General features: G+C 34.2%; 1 protein-coding gene across 1 annotated transcript in view; it reads right to left on the reverse strand.

Annotated features, from left to right (window-relative positions):
• The window catches only part of LRP1B (LDL receptor related protein 1B), a 506665-nt gene that overhangs the window by 42168 nt on the left and 443867 nt on the right, over window positions 1-20630 (reverse strand). The window contains exons 74-82 of the mRNA XM_051810328.1: window positions 20381-20518; window positions 19746-19880; window positions 18611-18730; window positions 16220-16461; window positions 10333-10556; window positions 9942-10048; window positions 6545-6661; window positions 4538-4711; window positions 3860-3985 (exon numbers count right to left, since the gene is read on the reverse strand). Of these exons, the coding sequence (XP_051666288.1) occupies window positions 3860-3985; window positions 4538-4711; window positions 6545-6661; window positions 9942-10048; window positions 10333-10556; window positions 16220-16461; window positions 18611-18730; window positions 19746-19880; window positions 20381-20518 (1383 nt within the window). The remainder of the gene's footprint in view (window positions 1-3859; window positions 3986-4537; window positions 4712-6544; window positions 6662-9941; window positions 10049-10332; window positions 10557-16219; window positions 16462-18610; window positions 18731-19745; window positions 19881-20380; window positions 20519-20630) is intronic.

Here is a 20630-nt window from a genome sequence, read left to right on the forward strand (position 1 = left end):
AAAGAGGTGGTTTTTTTCCAAATCAGGAGCAGATTTCTGTGTGACCCTGGTTCTATTTGATACCTAGGAAGGCTGAAAGCAGGACAAACCCCAAAAAGATAGCATGGATTGAACTGCCATAGCTTTTGCTCCCTGAGGCAGACATTGGGTGAAAAAGAAGGTCCATAGGGATTAATCTCTGAAATCCACATGTGCAGTGGGCAAGTCCCCACAGAAGCATGCAGAAGGAAACAACGTGGTGAATTAAATGTTTCATCCCTGTTCAGAAGCAACACCAGATATGAGTTTCTGTAATTTTTCCTCAGGCTTTTCATTCAGCGAAGAGAGCAGAAATATTCCCTCTTAACAGGAAAGGGATAAACGTGAAGCTCCAGATCAGGGAACTCTTGGAAGTGCTCATTACTCTTGCTCACTCAGCTGTACTACACACTGTCTTCCTCCAGTGCAAGTCTCTCTGTTCTCATCCTCTTGGTACATTTTTAGCTTCGTTGTGCTACAGACAATTAGATACAAAAAACCTAACGGATGCTAATCCAGAGGCCTCTTTTAGGAAAATGAAGTTGTATTCTGCCCACTGGAAAACTAAAGGGTAGTTTTCAGTTCTAAACTGAAAGTCAGGCCTGCTACAGTCAATAACCCTCCAAAAACACTGTACTCTGTCAGTCATTATCATCTAGGGAGAAATGAGATAGAAGCTTAGCTAAGAACACACAGGAACTTGTTTTGATTTTGTTACTAAAACATTCTGAATGATGCAACGCCAACTTGAAAACCCCAAATCAAACCCAAAAGCTGTTTCTCATGGGTTGAGTGAGACGCTGGTGAAACAGCTGTCTGAGGCAATCTGGATTCAGTCTTAAAGAAAGCCACTGAGTATTCAATATTTAGTATTCCTCACATAGGCCTTATGAAGTAAAATGAGCTTAATGGGTCAAGCTAGTAGTAATATCATGCAGAATTTTAGGACAGCTAATTTTCTTCTATTAAAAAACAAACAAACAAACAAAGAAACAAACAACAACCTGGTTTTTGGGATATAGCCGTAAGAAACAGATCAAGACTGAGATTACCTTGCAGTCACCAACCTTTACAGTAGGCAGACTGAGAAGAAATTGTACAAATGCATGTGTACAATAATAATGCTAAAACCTACCAAAAAGATGAATGACATACAAATGTTGACAATGATCATTATTTGCTGGAAGGCATTTTCCACAAGGATAGTGAAATATGTATTGTCAAAACAGAATCTTCAGCCACAAGTTCTCCTGGGGACACTATCTAAGATGGATGGGAAGCAGAGATGGCTGTGATATTTTGACGCTGTCAATTATGTATTATTCAGAAAGTACAATTTAGTCACATTAGTTCTTGACATCCACAACTAGTACTAATTTTTGAAAGTAAGAAACTTCTTAGATAACATGAAACAGCCACTATGCAAGTACAAAACAATCAGAACCTTTCCCTTCTATTGCTGTATGAATGACATCCACTACAGGAAATCAAAAAACCGAGTTTTCAGATCTGTAAATGAGTGGTAGTTTATTGCTGAACACATAAGACATAATGTATATAAATCACTGTAACCTATCTACTACACATCTATTGCAATGTGATCAAACTAGTAGCAAAACCAAAAGAATACATCAGCGAAAAAGTGTTTTACAGATACATCTCCAATTAAAATCCTTTGGGATTTTGTTCTCTTAGGGACAAACCAGAAGACCACCAAAATCAACAGAAATATTCTGACTGACTTGCAATCAGGATTTTAATGCAGACCAACAAACAAATATGACTACATGACCTCCCTTTGGATTTCTAGGTCACTCTTCTGCAATATACAGCCAAGTAAAGCAGGAATTTCTGGTTTGAGTTACTGACATCCATAACTGTGCCAAAAATGCTCTGAGACAACAAATACAATATAATGGTAGATTTAAATAAGGCAAATGTTTGTGGAATATTTCATATATGTTTTCTAGATCTCCATCAGAAAACGAACAAAATACTACAGCTCATAATTTTTTATTCCATACTGTATAAGTACCTAAAGTAAAAGAACCTGGTTTATAAATTGACTTGTCTTTTGTTTGCAGGCTATTAGCGACCTATTAATGGCAACTGGACTGTAAATCAGCCTTTAATTATAAACCTGCATTAATTCAAGATGCTGATCTTGAGGTCAACTCTGATCTTTCCAGGAATCTCTGCTGACCCTTGGAAGCCTAAGTGGAGTGTCAGCATGTTTAACATACAGCTGTTTAACATCCACTGAATACTTTCAAAAAAAATTTACATAGTGCAAAAACATACACTTGTTAGATTGCTATGATACAGAGGTTTTTTCAATTCATAATTTATAATCTGTGAGGCTACAAAACCTGCAATCTATATTACAAAAATAACATGCTGGAAAAAAATGTACAAAAAAGCCTATGGTAGACATTATCTGAAATATAATTGTAAACAAAAAAACCTAAGAAACACTTATTCAGCAGCCCTTTAAAAAGTCATAACAGATATTGCAGCTGTGGAAAGGTACTGAAAATTATCAATATATTAAAAATGCTTCTCTAGGCATTTTCTGCCTATCCATAAAAATTTATAAACAGCAGTGAAGTAATTTAAAAGCCTCTTCACTTCGTTCTCAAATAAAAACACACCTTCCTGAAAGCATTACCATGGCTTAATCCTTTGCCTCATTAGTAAAACTGTAGCACTGCTGAAATTATGGGCTCAAATTACTGCAATTTAGCAGTGAAAAACAATATTCTTTTATTTGCCCATTCTTCAACACTTGAATAGTAACTATGGGTAATCTGAAATAATTTTTTTGGTGGTGCTGTATCAGCATAAAATCTTGACGAGACACTTGGAGAGACAGGGAGGGTGTTTAGAGTTGGGAGCTTTACTAACACCACATCATAAACTACTAAAACACAGTTTTGTTAATTCAATATTTGAAGAGCAGGCAGTATAGATCGGTGAGATTTTCTCCACACCATTATGACATTTCAGGTAAATTAATTTAATTGCTAAATTAAGCACTTTAAGTACTGAGGATCTCGCCCAAATATCTACCACTTACACTTCTGAGCCTGAAATTAGACATCAGAAAAACATCCTAATATGTATGATACGCATAAGAAATACTATCCTGTGACTTCTAGAACATTTTAAAGTTCAACTTGGCTAAGAATTCATTCCAGCAGTCTGACCACCTTAGGTTCAGCCTAAATTAGGGTGAAAACAGTTTTAAAGTACTTAATACTCTACTATAAAAAAGAATATTTTCCCCACAGCAAGAACTTAGAAGCTCTTTTCCCATGAAGTCTGGTTTCCTGTGACTTGATATTAGTCATTATGGATGTTACCAAAAGATACAATTTTAGATAAAAATATTTCAGTTGTTTTTTTCTTTCTTTGTCTGTTACTTCACAGCCATTTATGTGCTATGTTGCTCTCACTGCCCTTTGACTGTTGCTGCAGTGTAAGCAGAGGTGTTTCTTGATGGTCTTTAAGGTTATTTTTCTGCTCCTAAATGGCTAACGTTTAATTTGGGATCCAAAACACTTCAGAGCCTTTCAAGCTTCTTTTGGTCAATATGTATATACACTCACTTTTAAATATCATCTTCAGCTGAAAGCTCAATTTTTATTTTGATGAATATTAGCAGGGGTGGTTTTTTTGAATCTGGGATTTTGCTACTCCATATTTTCTTTCCATTTCAGCTCAGTAACACGTATATTGAACAATGTTACAAAGCTGGACTCTCAGACAACTCAGCCTTTTGCAGTGACAAAAAGTGACCAGCTGTTTATTTTCTAGTTCTCATGCAGTTTTCAATACCTACCTAAGAGGCTTTGATCAATGCATGTTCCATTCATCAATGATTTTCCTTCTGGACAAGCACATGTTGCACCAGAAGGGTTGAGTAAACAAATGAATTCACAAGTCAGGTCCAAGCATGGATTAGGTACTGTTTAAAAAGACAAAATAATAAAAATATTGATTTTATTTATTTATTTATTTTTAGAATTTACAACTTTGTTCTAAAGCTGGAACAAGATAAATAATCAGATATAAAAATTCTGATACACTTCCAGTTTCCAGGATGTCAACAGCTTAAAGTTCATTAACACCCTCACTCAAACAGCAGTGCAAGACTCACAGAAGGACAGAATTTACTCCAGTAACAAAAAATGTATTGGTAATATGGAGCAAAAAATTTTCATCTGCTTTTAGCTAGAGCTATTTGTATTCAGCCCTCTTCTAATTCTTTTATATCCCATTTACATTGCAGGTACAAAAGGCATTTGTGTACACATTTGCCCAATGTCCTTTCAAATGAGTGAAAATGCATCAAACGATCTAAATCAAACTTATATAAAAATATATATAACTAAATCTATTTTCAGTTTGTGCAATCGGTTTCTGGTTTATATTTATACAACTTGGTTTCTTCCCCCACCCTCTCTCCCCCCAGGTGAATGTGCTCAATATTGAGTTTACAGTAATTATGCTTACTCACAGTCCATCTGTTTGTAGCGGTGAAAAATCAAGGCACTTTTTGCTTTATCAACATCCACACTTAGATATTCCACAAGGCTCCTGCCAAATTTGTGTACTCTAAATGCACCATTTTTAGGACCTGCTCCATATATGTAATCCTCAAAAATGTCGATTCTATGTGGATGCAGCAAACCTTGGATAAAAACGGATAATAAATAAAAATTCATACTCAAATAATCAATAACTTTGTCTTCAAAATAACTTCAATTGCATTTCTACGATTACCACCTAAAGACATTACTGTTATTCAGACAGCTGGTTTTGCACCCACAAAGGCTGTCTAGAAAAAGCCAATCTGCTTAAAAAGAACTCTTCCACACTGCAAGCAACTAAAATCTCAAGCCTTCTATTAGTTTTCCACACAATTCAGCCTCAGAAACTGGGTGATTATTGAAAAGTGGGGAAACTCTATAGTAGCAGCTTGTTAATTAGAACATACTCAGGTACAACACTTTAACTAGAAGTATGTGACAAGGAAGAAACAGATAATTTTGCTTTAAATCAAAGAAACTACTTCAGCTCCTTCTTCACATATTTGAAATGCTAGTTTTTCTACTACATGTATTTTAATTCATAATTATAGCAAATTAATGCAAAATAAAGAGTTAACTCTACTAATTCCTCATTTTTAAGAGTTATGAGGGCCTATCAGACCACATGGCTTTATCTCCTATGCACAGCTGGCTGTGGAATTTCACACATTTACCCAGGTAACAAGGCAATGGCTTCTGATTAAAACTTCTTTGCCAGAGATCCATCTCTTCTAGGAGCCATAAAGAAACAGAATCTATCATTCCTTGTGATACTTTGTCCCTGCTATTATCTCTATTTACACTAAAACTGGTTTTGTATTTCAGTTGTATTTATTTAATTTCAACTATCAGCCTTTATTTCTTCCTACTGTTCTTTCATGCTATCAGTAATTTGTACTCAGTATTTTATTTCAATAAAAATATCTCTAAATTCCAATTCATTATTTTATGTTTATTTAATTAAATTGGTTGAAGTTTTTAGTCTCATGGCAAGGCAATTTCTAAACTCCTTCAAATTTCCTTTGGTTCGATGTTAGAGGAGGTTGTTGTCAGATTCCTACACTCAAAGAATCTTTATTCAGATGACTACCTTCAAGTTATGGAAGAATATGCTTTGAAACAAAAATAGGATGAATTTAAATCTGGTCCTGCCCAATCTGGATTGTGGGAGTATTCTCCCAGTATATTCCAGAACACCCTGGTGAATTCTGGACAATTAGTGAAAAAATTCCAGAGCACTAGATATAACATCACCCTGATGAAACCCCAGCACCAGCTGCCCACTAAGAAATTCTCCCCAAAACCCTGCTATCAAATATTCTTTTTTAAAACGTGTTCTCTCTCTTTTCTACTCATAAATTGTCGCTTAACAAATTGTTAAAAAACCAACATGCAGTTCTATAAAAAACAAAGTTTGCTTAAACAGAATCTCTTTTCTTACCAAGGGAACTTTCCTCATTCACATTCAGTTAGGAGAATTCTGTGATTACTTGCTGACCTGAAAGCCAAGCCCATTATTTCTCCCAGAACTGATTCAGATCAACTGTTCTACAAACTCCACAGCTCCTGTTCAGTGCAGACAGGTCTAATTTTTTAGTCAAGGTTCTCCTGTTGCTACATAAATCCAAGCCTAAATATCAACCACAATGTTATTCCATAATACCTAAGCTAATGATTAGATTAAAAACTTGGAGTTTGGCATATATCATTGAATCATTGTTCCCTGAAAGTAATTTTATTAGATTATCTTAAAGCTAAAATTATCTTATTTTAAACACCTATTTTCTTTCAGATAATACCTGAAGTATTGTCTAATAAAACCAATAAATATTACTTAATAATAACTGCTTTTTGTTTACACACTTTCTCTGAATAGTGAAACTTCAACCAAACAAAAGAAAATAGGAATCAGGTTATAGAAAAGCTCTCCATACCTTGTTTAGTACTCACAGACACAACTGAGTCAGAACCATCAAAAAGGACACTCCCAATAACAGATAATTCAAAATCAGCCCAGAACAGGCGCTGACTGAACTGATCAACTACGAGGCCTACAGAAAAAAAAAAGTTCAAATAGGTATATAAAACCTAAAAAGAAAATGTTATTTTTATGTAATGGTACATTTTTATATCATGCATATCTTTGTGGACACAAAAATATGGTGACAATGGAAAAAACTCGACTGGAAACCAAGGACAATAAAATGTAACACCTTCTACTGAAACCTTCCTCTTGGGGCAACTGTGGTTTTTTACTTTCTTTAACTTACTGTGCCAAGGTCAGTACCTTTCCTAACCCATTATCCTCAGCACGTAGGGATATATACCAGGTGGGAATTAAACATGGAATCTAATCCTCTAACTTGCTTCACCAACAGAAATCCGTTATTCCAACAGATTTCTAAGCGGCAGCACCGGTGTCACTGAATGTCAAAAACAAGGCAATAAAAATTCACAGAATTTTCCTAACTTACCCAGTTTCCACAGGTATATAACTGTGTTCTTGTTCTTATCACCAGTATTTCACATGCAGTAATTATTATAGAATTAAAAATCAGATTATTTTAACTACATTAGTGCTGCAGGACTTACACAGCAATATTGACAAACGTGTATATATGAAAAGAAAGCACAAGAGTGAGTGACTGAGAGCAGAAATGAGAATAAAAGGCAGATAACATTGTGACTACCCAGCCTTTAGGCAATAGCTAAATAGTTAAATCAAGTAGCCCGTGTTTCATAGGGGATGATTAAATGATTAATATGCCATTTTAGGTCACGTCAAAACCTTCAGCCGGAAAACATATTTGAACCATAAAATAATTTCACTCTGAGCTTTTGAAGTTGTAGTGTATTTTTAATAAGAATAGGAGAAAAAGTATTTTTCTTCCTATTTATATATGTTGTTAAGTCAGAAAAAATACATCAAAAGAAATTATACATAACAGCAAAAATACTCCTTTTAAGGTCATAAATTAATCAGCGAGAGATAGATGAGAGGAAGTGGAGAAAGTGACTCATAAACTAGTGAAATATGTTTACATTTGAAATTCCATTAAAAAAAAAAAAGCTCCTGTAAAAGAGACACTGGTCTTCAGGGATACAGCTAAAGAGAATAATTTCTGGTAAAAGACAATCACAATGTGTCAGTTCTTTGTGATACATGGTACCTGTAAGGGAGAATGTTTTAGGAGCAGTCCCCACTCTCCAGTTTTAAATTATTCTCTGTATTTTAATAAGAATATTCAAATACTATAATAATAAATAAATAATATTCTCAATGTATCTTTCACAGTGTCGGAGATAAGATACTGCAAAAAAAGTGTTTATTTTTGTTTTATACATATAGAACTCCTGTGTAAGTAATTTCGATGGAAATCCTATGAAGTCGAGCCCAAATGCTCAAACTCTCCCTTCCTTTTACATGAAATAGGAAAGGCATATGCAGTAATAAATTTATGAGCAGTAAATTTATGAGTAGTAAAGTCTTATTTCGGAGAAAACATTAAAGGTTTGGATCCTTTCTTTGCATTCCCTCTACAAAGACATGGATCTGTGTGAAATATCTAACAAAAAATTAAAAGACTCCATAAAAATCTACTTTCCACCACGAAGTAAAGGAAGAAAAAAGCACAGAAGGATGTCACAGAAATGTTTTCAGGCAGTAAATACAGGAAAATGCAATACTCTGGCAGGCCATTCGTGAAATTCCCTCTATGCAAAGACTGCTCATATTTTTGTAATTCTGCTGATTTTCTTAATTTTCATTTTATTCACCTTGGTAAGGAGACAGAGGTCTGGTTAAATGTTTGCAGGAATCTTTTCTATATAGAATATACCATGGGAAATTTAAGAAGAGAAGTTCTTGTAGTTCTGCTTCTGGTCAGGGAATAAGTAATTTCTTGCATTTTCAGGTAAGTTTGATATTGTTACTATCTACAAAATTTAGTAAGTTCACTAATCCAAAAGGGATGGCCAAAAAAAGGGGTTAAGTGCCCTTTTGACCAAGGAAGTGGTGACTTGTTCTGTAGGACATTGCCTTGGTGATTAACCATGATAACAAGAGATTAAAAAAGCACAATTACAGCAATTAGGTCTAAATCTAATGAACTGTGTATCTGATATGCTCACAATGTCTTGTAAAAGTTCAGTAAAGGAAATGTAACAACTTTGATAAATATAAAATTCTGTTGTACTTCAGTCTGAATAATCAGGAGCTTCTTACTGAATTTATTTTTTACTATGTATGGTATTACCATTACCATTACCATTGTGCTTCCTTCTCCACAAAGCTTTCCTTATCACATATGTAATTTTTTAAGTGGCTATATTATAATCTAATCATGTCAACAGAGTGTTTCCTTTCAGGGCTGAGCATAATTTGCATGAACAACACTATAAATCCACCCTAGCACATGATTTAACAAGAGGTTAAAATATTATTATTTGTTGCTGTGATAGTGGCAGCTCCTGAAGTGCTTAGATATTCAGATGGCTCCCCTTGAAAGAAGCATGTTTCAATAGAAATGCTTACCAAGGTTGGACAACCCCTAATTTGCAATGCAATAACAACAAATTATCATTGTAAGCCTGGAGAAGCAACAAATATTGCATGAGAAAATGGGTTATGAAAAAAATCGTCTGTAGTTTCAAGACAGGATTTTGCTATTTAAGAGACACATTTCATTCTGGATTTAGGATTTCCTTTGTTGTAAAAATTACTTTTATGCTGCCAATGGAGTCTTTAATGCAATTCACAAGATCTCAACAAGTATTGTCAAACTTCACAATATTTCTATAAAATACTGAAATAATTAACTTGTTGCTTCTTTGAGCACCTAGACCTTGTTTTGTACTATTTTGAAGTGTATTCAGGAAAGTAACTAGAATAGGCTGTGAGATTGCAAATGCATTCTTAAAAAAAATGTGTTTCAACACTAACTGGTGTTCCCTTAATTGCTTTTGCTTGTTCAGTGTTATTGAAGAACTAACATTTTAACTGGTTATATACAGTACTTTGTACTGACTTGTTAAACCATGTTAAGCTTTGTTACAAAAGTTAGTCTTTTTAAGATGCATCATTTGAAAACAGAACTAAGAGTCTGAACAGTAACTGTGTATGAATAACCAGAACACATATTTTAAAAAGTTTTGGGTTTTTTTGGTTTGGCTTTTTGTTTTATTTTAGGGGGAGGGTGTGTTTGTTTGTTGTTTTTGGTTTGGTTTTTTTTTGTTGTTGTTGTTTTTGTTTGTTTGTTGTTATTTTAAACTGAGAAACTGAAATCTGTGAGTTACCAAGTGTATTTAGGAAAAAAATGATAAGCCATATACCTGTAGGTCTTTGTAAGTTCTTTTGAACCAATATCCTTCTCAGAGTACCATCCATAGATGATTCCTCTATGTGAGAGCGATCCCCAATAACTGTCCAGTACATCATCCTAAAAGTATGAAGCAAAAATTAAGCTGGATGCCAACACAGAACCTCAAAACACTTCACTAAATTATAAACTATTTTGAGCCATACTAAATTATTATGAGCCTTTCAACCTTCCTGACAGATGGGAGGTAACTGAGCCTGGCTTATATACAGGTAAACTGAGCAGGAAAATGAAGTAAATGACTTGGAAAAGATTAGACATTTGGAGCATCATAACTTTCTCTTACTCTACTTTGCAATTTTTGTCTGAATCACCGAAACAGAGTAATGTTGCAACACACGTACCCCCTTTTAGGATTTACAGCAATTGCATATGGTTCTCCTGCCATGCTCGTGAGGAGCCTGGTGCAGTTGGGCCCGTTCAGTTGACCCACATTGATGGAGTATCTCAGGCTGGTCCAGTGAGTGGTGTAGTAGCTGAACCAATGCATCCGAGAGTGATCAGTCCAGTAAATATTTCCAGTCACCCAGTCAACAGCAATGCCCCGGGGCCTTTTGAATTCTGGACACTAAAAGGAACAGATGTTACTGTCATAATTATGGAAATGATCTTTCTCAGCAGCTGCACAGTCAAAGATCCATGTAACTTTTTACAGTTAAGTAACTTTTACCTTTAATATGATGAAATATTTAAAAAAACAGAAATGGAAAGACCTAAACACCACCTGCAGGAGATCAGCTCTAAAGGATCTGCTGACAGTTCTAGTCAATGCAGAAGAACAAGTCAATGGCTCAAAATTGTTTTTTCAAGGCTACCTACACTAAGGAAAAGGCACTTTGGCAGCAACTACTTGAACTATTGATAATGAAGCAAAGAAATATTACAGACTGCAATCCAAAATGAAAGGAAAAGGAAGTACTAAGATTATATAGCTATTATACTCCATGCAGAGCTATGGTATGATTCTCATCCCAAAGCCCTCAGTGAAAAACACTGTGGAACCCCAAGGTGTGGTTGATCAGCAGTGTGCCAAGGGTAAAGAATATCAATGCATTTAGAATTCTCTCTGTATTCAGCAATATTCAGCTTCGCATGTAAAAGAGGCTTGACTGATTCTAACATTAAATTTCTAAACTACGGTATCTCTGTCACAATTTCACAGTTATCATTAAGACCTAGATCTAAAAAAAGGTCCTTAGGATAGAAGTTCATATTGCAAATAGGAGATATGTATGAACAAGTTACTGGAATTCCTGCAGAAAGGAGTAAAACCTGTAAAACAGAATTACCCAATTATTTCTAACATGAATGCAGCATATCATAAAAAATTCAAGACCGGCATGAGCTAAATACATATAAAATTGTTTGCCCGTTTACCTATTTAACATCAAGTTAAATTATGAACAAAAAACATCTATTCCTTGACAAATGAAGCAATGGAAGGCTATTAAGCTACATAACTGAAAACCAGGAAAGAAAATCCTAAAATAAGTTGTTTTCCTCAGGTGTCAGAGTTCCTAATACCACAAGACATTTGTAGACTGTTTTCATCATAAAATAAAGGTCATTTAGCTCTCTAGGTGAAATAGGACTGCAAGGGTGAATTTAGATAGTTCATTGTTCATAAACCTTTAATTCTGCAAAGATGTAATAGAATGCATGTTCTGTAGATATATAGAACCTTGATTTTCTATTTAGATGAATATTAAATCAGTAAAATCAATCACTGCATGTACAAAACAGTATCTCTTTAAAACCAGGGTCACTGTTGGTTTTTCAAGTTAAAAAAAATACTGTATCATAATTCTTTGGTAAGAAACCATGATACTGGCAGCAGATGCTTCCAGAAATACTACAAAAATTTTTTTTCAAGAAATGAAGCATTTGCATGCAACAACCTTTTTTTTTTTCCTCTTTGTTACTATCCAGGCAACATTCATATAAAGAACAAGATACCCAGAAACATGGGTATTTTCAGATAAGAGTAATTGTATTTTCAATCCAAACTCCTTTTAATTCTGGGTAATATTCAGGCATCTGTGTCATGAAGCCTCTCATACCTGGACCTCTCCAGTTACTCATTTGGCTACTGCAAGGGTTAATGGCACTGGTTTACAAGGCTGGAACCAAAAATCCTTTTAAAAAGAAGAGCAACCAGCATGGCCAGCACGGTTCCTTGCCTTTTTCTAGACTGTTCAAGACCCACAGTTTACAGTGAGACTGGCTCTTTTTGGAACCTGGTAAAGCAGATGACGAGAGTTAGCAAGCAGAGTAAGAAACTGTTCCCAAATTGCTGGTAGTAGAAGCAGAGGAGACAAGGGGGCATCCTAAAAAGATCCTGGAACAAGGATGGGGTTGCTTAGTAACACTGACCCTTTATCCTCAGCTACACAGGAGAAGTGAAATCCCAGGAACGCTGGGGTGCATCAAACGAACAAAGAGATAACCAGAAGAAATGGAAAGGGGGCATCTGATGTGAGGGATTTGAAAAAGATAAAAACTACTAGTTGATGCTATGGCTGTGTAATTCTCAGTTGTGTTCATTAAGTTTCAGCCTCATCACATCACATTCCTGAGGTCTTGGGCATCTTCTCATACTGTCTAGGAAAATTACTTACTGTAAATGAGCTCTTACCTAATAGCTTATTTGGATTATGCTAATTTTTGAAGAATGATTTTGCATACAGAACAAGGAGGAAAATACAGGAAGAAAATCACATTAATATTTTCCACAGTGATTTTAGCCCACTTTGATGCTAAATATAATGTACTCCAACTTATTAGAGAAATTGGAGTTTGAAGCCTAATCACCTTTTATAGTTTGCACATGTTGTCTGAAGAACTACAGACTATAGCTTGATGACTTTTGATCAGAACTGCTGTCTGTTGTAAAATCTGCTTTCAAGGTAAAGAATTAATAACAAAAAATCATCCCAAAACCACCACCACCAACAAAAAAACAAACAAAAAATTTTCAGCCCCTAAAGTTGAGTTTGACTGGAGAAAATATGTTACACATGCAGCAGGAACCCATCACTTTGCAATGCTTAACAGGAAGATAAACTGATAAATCTAATTTCCAACATAAAACATATGCAAGCAATATTTTATCTTATTTGCTTTACAGATCTTCTTGGTATGGAATTGCTATGGAACAATGTATATAAATGTTTTATTTTTGCTTAAAATAACTTCAAAAAAATAGTTGAACAGTAAAAAAAAAAAAATAAAAAAGAAAAACAATAATACTAGAAAACTTTTAGAGTTTTTCTCACCAAAACATAAAATTTTCTTTGCCAGATGAGCACCCCAGTAGGTGCAGTGGTTCACCAAATCACCATTTGTATTATGTAAGTAGGATTATTTAAAAATCCCAACCAGATGATTCCAGATAAAAGAGGCCTCCTAAGTACTCAACCATCATCCACACAGAGCTATAGCTCTAAGTAAAACCATAAATTAGTGCTGTTTAGAGAAAACAATCTAGGAATAGTTTGCATTCCCAGGGATGCCCTGCATTCCATTGGGCCCAGGGGCAGCCCTTGGGAGAATATATGTGGATTAATCTCAAGAGTGGTGAAGAGTCCTTGTTAAATTCCCAGAGCTCTGGGACTGGAGCAAGCTGCTATATACTGACTGAACACACTATAAAACTTGTTTCCCTCCCTGTTATATGGTGCAATTATTCTAATGTTCAGCTTTTTGTCCTCTTCCACAAAAAACAGCACTTGAGTTTAGGTGTGAGGTCACTCCATGTTGAGTATTCACCTCAGGTAACTTGTACATCTCTCTCCAAGGATTATGCCAGTAAACAGCTGCACCAGTTATCACCAATTCACTTAGACTGTCTGAACTCCATTGGAATTAAATCCTCTTCTCCATCTGTCAATAAACTCTGAAGAGTTCATATTTACTATTTCCTTTAATGCTTCAATTTGTACCAAGCTTAAACCCCTTTTCACAGAAAAACAGAAGAGCTACTTAAAGCTATTCTCTGAGGAAGGCTCTTGATATGCTAATTCCATGGAGCAATTTGGGTTGAGATGGATTTTTGCATTAATGTAATTACCTGAAAATGCAGGTGACTTTGTTCAAGTTTACTGCCTTGATTTACATATCAAAGTCTAGATATAAAAGTTATAATGTAACCTTTGAAAACTTATCCATTAAAAACCTTGGGTTAAAATTAAGAAATGCTCAAGCTTTTTAAAACCGAATTTCAGTGACAATTTTAAAGCAACACTGTAAAACCAATTAACCTACTGATCAGCTGTATATAAGGCAAAAATATTTGAGTATTTATGAGATAATGCTGGGAAAATAACTGAAAAGTTTAGTACAATGAGAAGTGAATGTTTCACAAATATAAATGACAAGTTTCCAAGATATATTCAAATACAGTCTGTGCATTTTCCACAAACAGATTTGTAAACGGCTTTGTATGGCTTGGATCAACATCATCATGAGGACCTACCCACACTGAGGAGACAGGAGATGGTGGTGTATAAAGAAAGATATCATTTTTTCAATAATTTTGAATTGAAAAGGAAGCTACTGACTAAAAAGTATTCTCATATAATGGTGAAACAGAGATACAAAAAGGAAAAGCTATTTCAGTACATTAGAAAAACGGTAATTCTAAGAACACTTTATTTTTATTAGTTAAAACAGGGAGACGGTGACAAATCAGCTGTGAAAATTTCAAACCCTTGACTACAAAGAAGTGTCAAGGAAGCTTATGTTAAATTATATAGACCCTTAAGAAAATACAAGTCCATTAGAGAGGTGGTGGGTCAGCAGACTACTCTTATTATTGCAGAATGCATTTGCATATTACCAAAAAAAAAAGAAAATAAATAAATAACAACAACACCCCCTCAACACTAATTTCACAAGACTTTACAAGTTCATTACTTTCTAATCATGAACTCAATACAGAGATCTGTCTGTTCACGATTTCTGCCACATTTAAATAAGAAAAACACCACAGTAGAATTAATTCACATCTTCAATACGAGTATCCTTCTGCAAAACTCCAATGACACAGCTGACCTACTGGAAATGCTAGGAATTATTTTCCACTTCAGATCTACTTTACATACACTTTCCATCAACAAAATATAGACTCCTCTGCTGGGCAGGTGGAAATGTTGGTTTTAAACCACTCTTCTCATATAGGTGTTATCACAGACACAAACTACCTTCAGTGTCTGTTGGTGTTTACATCCTCAGGTTTTTTGCTCTGCTGGTATCAAAGGTCAGGAATGTCATTCATTTGGAAAGGAAATACCCTTGGATGGAATGTACTTAGAAGTGGTTACAGATGTGTATGAATTATAGATGAAAGATTAGCCTACTCTTGCTACCACTGTTTATTCTGCTGGGTATATAAAAGTATTCATGTGATGGAAGGTCATCGCTGTCACCTCTCCTAAGCTTGAGGAAACATGCCAGACAGGTGTTACTTATAACTGGATTTATTACTGGCCAAGAAAAAACTAAAAACTCTATTGTACTCTATCAATTTAAGAGTAAAAAAACCAAAATCTGAATTTACAGCAATATAGAAACACCAAAGCAAAGACAGCATTGTTATTTTCAGTTCAACACTATCATATATTGTAGAAACATATTTAGCAAAATGAGTATCAATCTGCATTTATTTTACTTTCAAGTAAAGACCATTTGAAATCACCTTAGCTTAGAAAAATTCACCTTTCTGCTGTAAAATGCAAACTTACATTTATGGTTATTCAAAAGAAGATGCTATGGAGTTCAACATATAAAGGACTAAATACTCACTGTTTCCATTTTAAAATGTATGTCATAGCTTTGCCTATTATTGTTTGCATGGTCACTACAGAAATCAAGGTTGTCTTTAGCCTATCTACATTTTCTGTCTTCCAAGAATTTGAAATTCATGCCTTTCTTCTTAAATAACTCTATTACATTTTCTCTTTTGTCTGTCAAAAGAAAGGATTTCTAAGCTTCTAATAATACTGGTTATTTCTCTGTAGAAAAGCTTTTCAAATACTATAGTTGTGTTCTCTTAGAGACTCTACGAAGTCTGTCAGAGTCTTGCATGGAAAGGCACTAGCACCCATAAATACAGCTGAAATAAAATCATTCTCAGGCAGACATTTCAATTTACTAAATTAGCACATATTATTAAAACGGAAAAATAAATCAAAATAAATTTGTGTCATTTAATCTTTGATTTTGATCACTTACTATCAAGCCACTGTTACTTTGCCTTCTCTCTCTGTCGTGAAGTTTTCTGTAGAAAATCCCTCCTGGATTAAACTGAGTACTCCAAACAATCATATCCCCTCGAAAATATGCATCCATTCCAGTTATCCTTGAATTATGTTCAATATGTGATATTTGCTGATGAGCATCACTGTAGTTGAATGGATATGCAAAACCCAGGATGTCAGTGTCATTAGCAACATAGAGAACTTGATCTTCAGAGCCTAGGGATTATTATAATGAAACAAAAATAAGGTAAATGTCAACTAATGCAAAAATCAGTGGTTTTCACTCAAGTAGCTTTCTGGTGTTTATCTGATATAATTTCTTCTGTTAAAATTATTTTTTGGTTGTTGAAGACTGCAAAAACACTCACAGTCTGGGCTATAAATGCAACTCTTGATACTCTGATATCAATATACATCACTTCAGAGCTCTCCAAATTCACAGCGTGACACCTAAGACTATATTTTAAGGAGTATGTGATATAAGAATTTGAACACTTTTAAGCAGTATACAAAAATACAGGATATTATGCATTAAGCCCATATGAAACCCATATTTTTATATGCATGCTCTCTTTAGAGGGTCCTAAATGTATATACTAAAGGAACACAGAGTTGTCAATAAACATTATTTCAAATTGCTTAATTGGAAATTAGAAATGGAATGATTTTATCTTTAGAGAAAGCAGTGAAGTTTTGAAATCAACTGCAACAGAACCTGTGCAGTTTTGTCTTACCTCTCCTCATTTCAGAAAGTAAACACAGATAACTCTGAAAGGGTGATATTAATGGATACCCAGTTACCATCTTGATTCAGATCTTGTAAAGTTTATTATTCATAAAGAAATGCTGTTTAGTATCCATTTATTAAGTTTTGAGAAAGTTTGAAATCTGCTGGATACATTAGAATGCATTTGTATTATTCTATTTCCCAGTTCATATCACATTTATCCATAGAGAAGCAAATTATAATAATGTCTGTCCAACACGCTTCCTCCTTGTGAGTACGAAATATCAAACATCATTTGTTCCCTTCCTCTTGATAAATGCAACAACAAAGAGGAGTTTTATTAAAGCAAGTATCAATGAGGGAAAGAGAGAAAAATTAACTTTATTACAATGGAAATGAAGCTTGTGAAAAATTCAGATTTAGGATAACGATTCCCAGATTTTAAAATTATGAATTTATGAATTATATCACAGAATTACATCTGTGTTCCTATAATAACAAACCATTATCCTCAGTCAGTAACCTTGTTTGTTCCCATGTCATAATCTGACTTCTTTAGCAATACACAATGCTGATAAACCCTGATGGAGTCCATGTTGTATAGGAATTACTAATGACTCATTAATATGATCTTCCCATGGTAAATTTGCATCAAAAAATGTGGATAATGCATGTAAGAAAGCTGACTATCACCATGTAAGTGTGGGTGTACTTATGTTACTGACTGGTGTGCTGCAAAGAAGGAAGAAGTGGCATTATCATGATACAACCTGTCATGGTTCTAGGATGTATGGACACAAGATGTGCTCCCTGGCCATAAAGTTCAGATCAGGTGCTGCTCAGGTTTGTGTACAAGGGTGTAGAAGGAGCCACACCTTGTAACTTCAACACTCATTCTGCACTAAAGACTCCAAGTCACACCAAAATCTCACTAAATTGCAGGTGAGATGCTGTGATCACACTTTGAATTATCCAGATGCAGACCCATAAAGATTATGTGAGCTGTATTATTGCTTGTTTCATGACTTATAAGTTAAATAACAGCCAGACTTCACAATTACCTCCATTTTGTGCAATACCTCTGCCTTATGAACAACAGAAATAACATCCCTGTGTGCTTATTTCTTTTCCTTCACTGGACCACAATCTAGGCTGCTGATTTATATAAGGAGTACATAATTAGCTCATTATACTTAGAAAAACTCCACTTAAACAACATCTGTAGAATTTCTCAACACAAAGCAAAAAATATTAACTCCAAACACTACTCCTAAAATTCTAAAATAGATTTCTATGATGGAGTTGATTCTTCTCTCAAGTTTCTAAAGCTTCATGTGCTTACGTGCTTGCTGATGTATAACCTCTGTTTTTCTTATTTGTGTGTATATTTTTGTAAATGGAGAAAGCTGGAGTTGGAAATGGGCTTTCAAATTAAGTAAGTTCATTTACATAGAAGTTATAAGAATTTATTGTTTACTGAAATGAAAAGTAAGGCTGGGTGGTTTTGAGAGTTATTTCTGTGAACTATTCAAGAAATATTTATCTAAAAATAAATAGAATCTGCAACACATTAGTGTTACCAACCAGGTACATAACCACTAATTTAGTACTGTTTTAGTTTGATTTTTATAGCCTTACCTTTTGCTATGCAACTGTTATTCCTCTCCTTATAATTTTTCTCACATGCACATCTGTATGACCCCTTAATATTATTGCAGTGTTGGGAGCAGGCACCAAATACCATACACTCATTGATATCTATGGAGAAAAGAATTGTCATTTATATACCTATAGTTTAAAACACTATTATTCAACATGTTCATAAGAGCATGGAACAAAGCAAGTGAACAAAAGGAACTTGTAAGCACTAGTATATCTTGCAACAGTGAAAGGAAAACCTTTGCAATTATCACTAATGTTATTTCCACTGCAATCAACATATCTCAGAAAGATTTATTTTTTTAATATTATTTCTCCATCCTTCATATATCAATCTTTTCATTATTAGAACTTGAAATCAACTTTGACAATAAAAACACCTGCTACAATTATGTCCAGCATATCTACCTCTGGTACAGTCAAAACTACATGATCCTCCTCTACTGGAAAAGCTCCTCTTACTACTGTTTTCTTAAGAGCCAAACAATGAATTATATATTCACTTTGATAGTTCCATTGGAGTGATCTGAAATTCTGTAAATTACTGCTCACCAGTAAGAAAATGAATTCACAACCTATTCTCTGGGAAGGCAGATTTATCTTATCTTTCCAATCAACCCTGGCATTATAACAACTATGTCTTATTGCTGACCAGTATAGCATCATATATATCTCAAGGCAACATTTTCTAGGGGATTTTACTTTCTATCTGTTTATTTTAATTTCAATTTTTTTTAAGCATCTTCATTATTTTAAGCACCTTAAATTATTTTCATATGTCAATTTAAACACTAATCCCAAATGCTCAGTAAAATAATCTACTAGACCTCAAATCACGCATTTACCCCTTGAATTATTTAATTGTCTGACTTGAACCTTTTGACATTCATAATGAATGTTAATCTTTGATAACCTCTCCAGGTAAAGAGTGTGAATCTACATCCTATAATTTTTTTTTTTTTTTATTTTTGATTTCTTAATCCCATAGCTATGGAACAACTTTTACTCTGTGGAAAAAAGTATGTGATATGAATCTCCTTCTCTGGCACAGAAAATTGACTACACAGTCAACTTTTAATATTTTAAAGCAAGGGATGATGGAATATATCTGTACCTTCACACTGTCTATTCCTCCTGTTTCTCTGAAAGCCAGGTTTACACTGACACAAAAGGGATGTTTTTGTCTGATTACAGTATGCATCATCTCCACAAGGATTCACATTATCTTCACATGTATACTCAGCAACACCTAAACATAAACAAAGTGTCTAAATAATCCCTGATAGATTTGTTTTAGCTCTTAAAAATGAAACCTAAAGTAACAACAACAAATAAAAAAATTGACTTTCCGTTAATAGTATCAGGTAAATTTTTAACAAATAAATGTCATTACAGTTTTTATCTAAATATGCATACAAATTGACAATATGTAATTGAGATACTACATTTCATATCAAGAATTTAATATTAAATCTTTTCTTGTTGCAAATATGAAGCAAAATACAATCAACTTATACTCAAATTTCATCAAGAACTTCTAACTAATCTAAAAATTACTACAGCTTGAATTCCTATAAAACTTGCCTTTCTCTTGTGGCACAGAACTACCTCCTTTTTTTAACTAAAAGAAACAACTTTACATTAAACCAACTTCTGCATTGTTGAGTAGGTTTTGCACAGATGAATGTCTCAGTTAATTGTCTCTTTTCTGCTACAATCACAAAAACAGATCTTGTCAGCCAAACTCACTTATTTTGCAGTCTTGCTCATCTGAACCATCTCCACAGTCATCAAACCAGTCGCACTGCAGCTCCATCGGAATACATTTCTTATCATTACAAGCAAACTCATCTTTTTTACATGGTCTTGGTTTGTATGTGATTTTATCTATATAATTACAAATTAATAAGAGAAAAATAAATCAGTATTTAAGAGTCTTAGATTATTTTAGACACACACAAATGGGAACGACCACGAAGTATTAAGCAACTGGAAATCA

This window comes from Manacus candei, unplaced genomic scaffold (genome assembly GCF_025592945.1).
Source record: "Manacus candei isolate 608988 ecotype Guabito, Panama unplaced genomic scaffold, ASM2559294v1 h1tg000077l, whole genome shotgun sequence".
Classification (NCBI taxonomy): domain Eukaryota; kingdom Metazoa; phylum Chordata; class Aves; order Passeriformes; family Pipridae; genus Manacus; species Manacus candei.